General features: G+C 37.0%; 1 protein-coding gene across 9 annotated transcripts in view; it reads left to right on the top strand.

The window, feature by feature from the left end:
- NRG3 (neuregulin 3) overlaps window positions 1–7,729 on the top strand; it is a 1,045,529-nt gene extending 1,037,800 nt beyond the window's left edge. For 5 of the 9 annotated variants that reach the window (XM_045083565.1, XM_045083566.1, XM_045083567.1 and 2 more), the window contains exon 9: window positions 1,053–7,729. In XM_045083565.1, coding sequence (XP_044939500.1) covers window positions 1,053–1,560 — 508 coding nt within the window. In that variant the 3' untranslated portion in view covers window positions 1,561–7,729. Of the gene's footprint in view, window positions 1–738; window positions 811–1,052 lie in introns of all 9 variants that reach the window. The other 4 variants (XM_045083561.1, XM_045083563.1, XM_045083562.1 and 1 more) reach the window with 1 other exon arrangement.
- Window positions 7,730–9,410: the final 1,681 nt, after the last annotated feature.

The following is a 9,410-nucleotide window of genomic DNA, read 5'->3' on the forward strand; positions in this document are numbered from 1 at the left end:
TAAACATGATTGTTATTTACATCGTAATGCAAGACAAGGGGAATAAGACCTATTATATGGAGGGTGGCTATATTTAGATTATGCTTAAATGTTAACGTTTCATTTCACATTTAAGTTAAAGACAAATAACAGAGAATAGAGATTACTGTTCAGGATCCCAAGCCACATTTCTGTGAATCCACAACATACCTGCCCCACTCTCTGGCACAGGAAAATTCACCAGCTCTGAACAGGCAATAAGAGGGCTAGCCAGTTCCTGGCATATTCAAATGACTTGGAATGGCATGTTGGCATTCTTGACAAGCTACTGCCGTGCACCAGTGAATTACCTTACTTGGCTCCAGAAACCATGTGAGGAAAGTTGCTATATTGGTAGAGGCTCAATGGACCTCACTTCACACTCATCCCCAGAAAGCAAATGTATGCCTCCATTCCCATTTGTAGGCTCAGCTGTCTGGAGGTGAGGCAGTTTCTACAGAGTTGAGAGCCAATGATAATTGGACCTGGGTCCCCTAAACTCAATGTGAAACAGAAACACGCAGGACGATAGTACAATGATGCTTCCAGGCCGGGCTTCCTGATCGCCCCCAGCTAGTGTGGCCGCGAGTCTACAGACTAAACCCGGGCTGAGAGGGTGGTCACATGGATGGAGTGGAGTAATGCCGTTATGGGTTTCCTGTTTGTCACTATGGAAAGGCCACACTTACCTGCTCAATCCCCATTTACTTTGTATTCTAGGATAGAGGTCAGGAAGACTATACCCCACCTGCCTATACAGCTGTGGTGTGTTGAAAGATCCCTGGACTTCAAGTAAGAAGATCTGGGTTTGAGTCTCAGTCTGTCACTTATTTTCTGTGTGACCTTGGGCAAGTCACTTCACCTCTCTGAGCTTCAGTTTACTTCTCTGTTTAACTGGGAGCATATTATCCGTCTCATGGGGTTGCTGTGAGAATTCAGTGAGATGGTGCATGTGGAAGTGCTTTGTTGACTGAATATTGCTCTAAGGAAGCACGGCGGAAAGCAGGATATGTAACACCGGGTTTCTCTTTCAGGTATTCCTCCAGTGGTTTAAAAACCCAACAAAATGCATCCATAAATATGCAACTGCCTTCAAGAGAGACAAATTCCTATTTTAATAGCTTGGATCAAAAGGACCTGATGGGATATTCATCCGCGCGGGCCAGTTCCGTGCCCATCATCCCTTCAGTGGGTCTAGAAGAAACCTGCATGCAAATGCCAGGGATTTCTGAAGTCAAAAGCATCAAATGGTACAAAAACTCCTACTCTGCTGACATTGTCAATGTGAGTATTCCAGTCAGCGATTGTCTTATAGCAGAACAACAAGAAGTGAAAATATTGCTAGAAACTGTCCAGGAGCAGATCCGAATTCTGAGCGACGCCAGGCGGTCAGAGGACTACGAACTGGCCAGTGTAGAAACCGAGGACAGTGCAAGTGAAAACACAGCCTTTCTCCCCCTGAGTCCCACGGCCAAATCAGAACGAGAGGCACAGTTTGTCTTAAGAAATGAAATACAAAGAGACTCCGCGTTGACCAAGTGACTGGAGCTGGAGGAATCGGTGTGTTCTATGCTTTGCTCAACAGGAAAAGAGAGGAAATTAAATACAAATTATTTATATGCATTAATTTAAGAGCATCTACTTAGAAGAAACCAAATAGTCTATCGCCCTCATATCATACTGTTTTTTAACAAAATATTTTTTTAAAGGGAAAGAAACGTTTCAGGAGGGATAAAGCTTACAACTAAAGCTTTGGGTAGAATTGTGAATACGTTTTCAGTTAGTCCCAACACCGGGGCCTCTTTTGGCTCTTAGTAGATGTGGGTGATTCAGACCCTCAGCCCCACCGCACCAGTGTCCTCATAAAAAAAGCACTGGCAGTTCCCCGGTTTCAAAGAGACAAGCTGTATCCTGAGGGCGGACATGCCAATGAGCAGGTGGCCCTTGCATTTGGCTTGCAGGTCCCAACCCCTAAATTACTCTTCACTCGACAGCCTCCTCACAGGTTATGTCATGTCAACCAATGTAGTGTTTTCTCTTTCATTTTTGAAGAATGGCACAAAGACTCTGGAAGAGGGAGGGCGGGAGATAGAAGGCGTAATCTGGGGCAATCTTAGCTACTCTTGACGTGCCGCTCCCTCTGAAATTTGAAGGCACAGAATCTCAGAGGGAGGTGTGAAGGAAATTATTATAGAAAAAGAGATGAGAAAATTCACAATGTCGTGTTACTAAAATCATGCGAGTAGAAGTGTTTTTCTTTGAGATTGTGTAGGGGCTCCAAAGGAGCCTTTCTCAGTGTGTGTGCGTGTGTGCCTGTGTGTGTATGTGTGTGTGCGCATGCGTGCGCACACCCGTGTGTGGGTATGGGTTTGCTCACTCGAGCACAGGTATGCTGTATGCACATGTGTTCATTGTGTGTATGTGTGTGCATGTGTGTGCATATTAAGCTTGCTAAAATTTGTTCTGAAACATCAGGGAATTTATTATTCAGAAAAAAAATTTCCCTCTCAGATCTGTTCACTTTAAATTTATCCATTAAGTATCAAGTTCAGTTCGTAAGTTCTTAAATCAAGGTCACTTGCATGGCGGGATCCTATAAAACTCTTGACAACGTCAAGATCATTTTCTGGTGTGAATACTTTTGAGAGGAATAACTATTGGCTCATTAATGATATCAGTACCACAAGGCGAGTTGAGGATGTGTGTTTATTTTGAATTATGCATACTTAAATGATTTACACAAGCCAATTATCAAATTGACAGTTACCCTTTGCTTTCTCGTCATCCTCATTACTATTTATTTTGTAGCAAGTCTACTATTTGTGGACCAAGACATTGGCTTCTGTGGTTAATATGGAAAGAATAAATTGTTGAAATCACAAAGCCCAGACTTTTCAGTTCACAGGAAGCCCCCAAAAGAACAGTAAATTGTGTTGTATGTTCATTTGGAATAAAGCAATATTTTTACCACTGCTAAGGTGAACTGAAACTTCTCCTGAAGATTTGTCTGTTTTATTTACCCTTATTTTCATGGGGCATTCAAGGAAATTAGTGTTCACATAACTAGTCTTTTTCCAATTATTGGTGGTGTTGAGTTGTTATGTTTACACTGTTTTAAATAAAAAGGCACAGTATTTGAAAGTATATAAAAGATTTCTTTTACTGCAGTCTGGGAAGACTTTGGTTAAAATTTCCTTGTGGAAGACTCACATTACAATGGAAGAAAATTTAACTATTTCTGAATCAAATATTTAATATACAATTCTTACTGAGGTTAAGTTTTTTTCTGTTAAAAATATATTACAAATTGCTCTTTGAGGACATTCTTTAGTAGACATAATGTCACGCAGAGGAAGGCAAACACTGTGTTCTTACCAGCACTGTTCAGTGGAACTTAAGGTCTCAGATGTTGAAAACACTTCGGTAGAAATGCATTTTCTACTTAACAAAAGGCTTTTGGTATTCATTAATTGTCCTATTATACTTACATTATTTTGAATGTAGAGGTACTATTGTTAGACTCTTAAAAGATTATCACAAACTTATAATGTCTAAACCATCTAGGCTCCCACTTAAAAATATTGTATCTTTGGGACAAGGATCTATGACCCCCGTGACTTGCATATCCAATATGTTACTGTGTTGAAATTTATCAGTATTATCCAACATTACCTGGAAGACCTCACAGATCTGTTGAAGTCGACCTTGTTTCTTGGGTTTTTCATCAAAAAGTTATCTGTGGCATACCTAAAGGATTCGTACAGATTTCACCTAATTAGGAGGTGATAATTAGGTGACTCATAGCAATTACTTTAATACATAATTCACACTGAAAAGATTAAATATTATCCATCAAACAAGTCCTAATCCAATCCCCACTTTGTTTTTTTCTTAAGGTAGAACAATATATTCTGTGATTATAAACACTCTGGTGCGTCATGAAGAGCCTTAATATCAGATGCACCCACTGGCAGTCTGATGTAAAGTTTAGAGATACAGTATGCACTTCCTAATTGATAATCAAGACAAAATATTCCTTAAAGAAAAAAATATTAACGGTTATTTCAGTGGCCATTTTTCTCATTTTGGAATATGAAGCTCTCCTCTGAAAAGGGCCCAAGCTCAAAAGGCACATGTTTGGGCACCAGCTGACAAGCGTTCCTAGTGTCAAGACTTTCAAAGTTGATCTAACATGGCAAACCCCAGAGACATTGGTACCTTGTCCTTCAAGCTCTTGTGCCTAACAGAGAGGTGCTTATTTCTACAAGACACCTTTGATTTTGTTTCATTTTCCTTGTCTTTATTATGGGAATAGATATTTGGAGATTTGTAACTAAGTAAGTTGCATATTAGTCATTTACTGAAGAATGAATGTCACTCATGAGTTTTTTACTCTGAATCATTTTCTAATTAGTTTTTTTATATACAAGGCATATATTATTCTAAGTGGCCATGGAACACTGTTGTTCAAAGTGTATGACAAATTTTATGCTACTGCAAAATAGAAATGATGTTGGAGAATTGGCATCCAAATTTTCTTTCTGGTTTTCCCATGTACCTTATTAAATGCTCTATGTTTTATACTCTAATCCAATATCTACCTTGCTATGATCTAAAAATTTCTAAATTTATCACATCTTCAATATTTCACATCATTTCTAAGTAGCAATAGCAAGGACTTCTGGAGGAGGAAAAGTGCTGGTTTTAAGACTTCACAATCTCTTTTGATGATAAGAAGATATCAGACCTACCAAAAAGAGAAAAGTAGAACCAAGCTGACTTTGAGAGAATGCCCATTGGCTTCCAGGTTGAATGACAGTTAAAATGTAAGTGAGGCCTCTGGCGACCATGGCGAAGGCTGTCAATAACCAGGTCTCCACCAGAATACGCTTGATGTATGAGGCAGTGACGCACACCCATCTGCTCTATGGTGCTATAGGAAACCATGGCTCCCTAAGTGAGGGGAGATGCTGGTTCCTTTGATCCCAGCCCTGTAAGCCAGAAAATATTGCCCTGAGACAAGTGCTGTGAACCATTTCCGAAATGAGTATATACTATACTTGGGAACACAGCAAGAGGGGTGGGATTTTTATTTGATCTTTTGGTATCCGGGAAACACTTTATATATAAAGAATACTTTTTTATTATTATTCGATTGTATAGATTCAGTACAGTGTATTTGATGATAGCATATCTCTACTGTGTTTATACCTTAGTCTTCAGAAATTCAGTCTTCATCCAGGAAAGATCAGCACAATGTTTCTGGGCGGGAAGCATCTAAAATTGAGAATAGAATGTTGTGGGAAATGATGCCTTTAAATAAGCTTTATCTCGTCCTTTTTTATTTTTTCTTTCCCTTTTAAAGAAATAGTGAGGGTAAAGGAAGAAATTCATTCCTTAAGATCCATTTTGTTTTCTTATAACTACCTGTTTCCTACTGTGACTCCACACACATACACATGTATACATATCTAAGCATACACACACACACACACACACACACATATGATGTGTATGTATATTAAATTTAGGGGGTTAATTATTTTGTTAGCTTTATTTTTGCTTAATTTGAAAAAATTAAAGTTAATGCCAGTGAAATCAAATCATTTACAGACCAGTCAAACTGACAATGTTTAGATAACACAAGGGTTTTTTTTCAGTTCTTTCCTTTTCTTAGGTAAGCAGAAATCCTTGGGTTGGAGAATTTACTAGACCCTGGAATAAAATCTCTGCTAGATTATCTCTTAGAAGTAAAGGTTAAACTATGGATGTATATGATTGCTGTCCCTATAGCGTACAATGGTATCAAATATATTTTCTGGAAATATAGATACAAGTTTTCCCAAAGGTTCCTATACAGGTAGCTTTGGCTTCAAGTGCACATGGGCTCTAGTGAGGAATAGAGGTCAAGGCAGACTGGGGAGGGGAGGATATTACATGTTAATATTTGATACCCCAGTGAAAATGTACAGGGGATAGTAGAGGTGACCACACACCATCCTGATAAAATAGAGAACAGGCTTCTAGTATTTTGGAAACTTTTTTTCATAAACATTGATTGCATGGGTATTGTTGCCTATGAAATAATTAATTGTGTAATAGCAAACAATTCATGTTGAGAGTCATCTTTGTGAAAGCTCGTGACCTTCTTATACATATTAGTAGTTTAATGACCCCATCTGTCAAATAAGGAGGATGATCAAGTTCATCTTCTCTTTCCTTCCAAACTGAATAATAAATAGCCTGTTATCTGATCATTCTAATTCAGACTTTACCTGGTCATTTGTCATCCAATTGTTTCATGACCCCTTGGAAAGTTAGTAGCTATGTCTTGTAAAACTCAACAATTATTGGAACCTGTATATCATATATATATTACACTTACAATATTCCATTTCCATAGAGAAATAGGATCACTTTTGTCATTTTTAAAGTAAATTTACCTAGGACAGGTAATAAACAATAAAGGATAGCAAAGAAAATACCTAACTTCAAAGCTTGAGCATCAAAATTTGCCCCAGATTTTGGATTAAAATTTGCTGTGGATTTTTTTTTTAAGTGTATCCTTTGTGAATCTTTATCAAAGCCAGAGTAGGGAGTTCTTCTGAGAAGGCCTGATACCTTGAAGATGTTCTCTCACAGAAGCAATGACATACTCTTACTGGATACATTGGATATTTCTTGATAGTCTCAATTATTTTGCACATCAAACTCCTTAACACAAACCCTCCAACTAATAATGAATAAAGTCTCTGGGGACACTTTCACATTTTAGTTGGAAACAATCCTGTTCTGGAGTGGAGGGGGGCACAATTGACAAAAAATTGCAGAGTTCACTTACTTAATTTTGGTTTTAATTGCTGTTTCTGACAAGTCATATCAATTTACTCTTCCAGTACCATCCGGGTAGCACTAATTCTTCCATATAATTTTTCTTCATCAAGATCCCAAAGTCTGAAGTCTTTAGTCTTCAATATACCAATGCAGAATGTTAAAATAGGTAAATCAAAACAGTAAATCTCATTAACTTGTGTTGTGTTTTTAAAGCTCTATGGATTCCATGTAGTTGTTTACAAAGTCAAAATAGAAAAAATGCAGATTTTTAAAAACTTTTTGTTGTATTTAGAGGTCTGATGAACCATTCACAGCCTTGTTCCACTTTACATTGATATTCGATATTGTCCTTTCCGAAAGTTGAAGGTCTTATACACACACACACACACACACACACACACACACAGCATGTTAAGATTCAAGATTCAATGTTGTCCTCCTTTTTCTTAGAATTTTCTCTTATAGCTCACCCAAATGTGTCCAATGTCTCATTATGTGGATGACCTTGGATTCAGATATGTTTCATATGAAATGCAGACAGCAGAAAATACAGTGATTCTCTTCTAAGGTTACATGTATAGAAGGTTCTATACAGCCTTCTTTTGAATCCTGTCTATCAAAAAAAAAAGAAGTCTGGAGATTAGACACATTTGTTCAAACTGGAATAAATGGAAAATTATACTACTTACCTTAAAATCTCCACACATTTACCAGTGGCCACTATCTTAAAGATAATCCGAGGAAAATACCTTGATGCCCTCTTATTTTTCAAGTATGCAATTGTACACAGTGAAAAATGAATTCCCTAGTTGTTCATAATTCATACATGTTATTAACTCATTTGTCCATATTTTAAATAAAGAAAGGAAGTCACACAGAAAAGAATATATACAAAATGGTCAGCAGAATATCTTCAGTCATTTAAAAAAATTTTTTTAAAGATTTTATTTATTTGAAGAGAGAGAGAGAGATCACAAGTAGGCAGAGTGGCAGGCAGAGAGAGAGAGGGGAAGTAGGCTCCCTGCTGAGCAGAGAGCCGGATGCGATGTGGGGCTTGATCCCAGGACCCTGAGATCATGACCAGAGCCGAAGGCAGAGGCTTAACCCACTGAGCCACCCAGACCCCCCACCAATGTTTGTTTTAAAACAGAAAAATATCTCTTGTGCCTGTGATAATAATTTTATCTTAAGGAGTGATATGTTTCCCCTTCCAAGAAAGTATTTGAAAATGCTATACTTCACTCTGGAGTAGATATGAAGGCTACGGGAAATAATACTGTTTGTCCCTTGGCATCCCACGAAAGTTTGGTTACATTATGTGACACTGCATTTCACGGAAATATATCACATTTCTTATTAAAAATTACAATATTACTAATCAACTTAATGATAATATTGACTTTTTCATGTAAGTTTTCATCTGTGGAGGGAATCCTTGTCTATTTTCCTGGTGCATCTTCTCAGTAGTCTTTGATGAACCTGGACACTCGGATCCCTTAGGTTGGGTTTTACTGAATGTTACTTTTATCTTCTTGTTTATTAAAGAGAATATCGAGCCAAAATGAGAGACTAATGTGATTTTGTAGAGGAAAATAGCTTTGTTCTTTTGAGTTCTGGTAGTGGAGAATTAAACTTGTATTGTTTCCAATGTAAGTGATAATAAGGTTCATGACTTTAGCCAGTATTTTCTCATATACAGACATAGCCTAGGGTTCTTTAATTTTCCAAATATTATTAACAGACTTTTCAACTTTCTTATTGTTTTTTTACATTTTCTATTTTGTAAGAAATAAAGATAAAAATTAATTTATGTAAAAGAACAAAGCAATAAATAAAGTGATCTTTTAAACATGAATAAAAAATAATCAATAGCAACATTTTTGAAGGCTTCACATAAAATACTAATAACTAAAATCTAAGGTTAAAATAATGTAAAGAATTATTAGGTAAATGGTTTGCAAAATAAGGTGGAGCTTTTTAAAAATAATTCTCTATAGACCAAACTCTTTCTATAATAATAGTTCATACTTCAGTATTTCCATTGGGCATTAATTATACCTACTGAGCTCAAACATTTAAATATAGTAAAGTCTCCACCTTTGGAACTTCTTCAAACTTGTCACAAAATTTATGAAAATCTCTGTTTAAAATGGGAAAAATTATACAGATCTGTAGAACAAAATCATTATCTACTAATGCATTCTTCTTTTCTTATTGACAGTTTTCACCAAATGCTCCATATTTTAAGCTGAACATAGATGAAGCTACTGAATTAAATATGGAGACAGATGTCAACACATTCTGAAAATTAAAATGTGTGACATAGATATATGGATCTGCAGTACAGGAAAGAACAAGCTCCCTAGGAATGCCTTAGGGAACTAGAGATCCAGGTACTCCTAGCATCTGAGATGAGTCTATGGCAGTAAGTTAGTAATTAACACAAAGCCCCCTTACCCACAAGACAAGCCAGGTTCTATCACTATATAACCAGCTTTGTTTCTATGGGTCATCTTCCACTTTTTTTTTCTTGCAGTATTATTTTTGAAGCAAAATCC

This window comes from Mustela putorius, unplaced genomic scaffold (assembly GCF_011764305.1).
Source record: "Mustela putorius furo isolate JIRA1106 unplaced genomic scaffold, ASM1176430v1.1 tig00000698_pilon_pilon_pilon, whole genome shotgun sequence".
In the NCBI taxonomy this organism is placed as follows: Eukaryota; Metazoa; Chordata; class Mammalia; order Carnivora; family Mustelidae; genus Mustela; species Mustela putorius.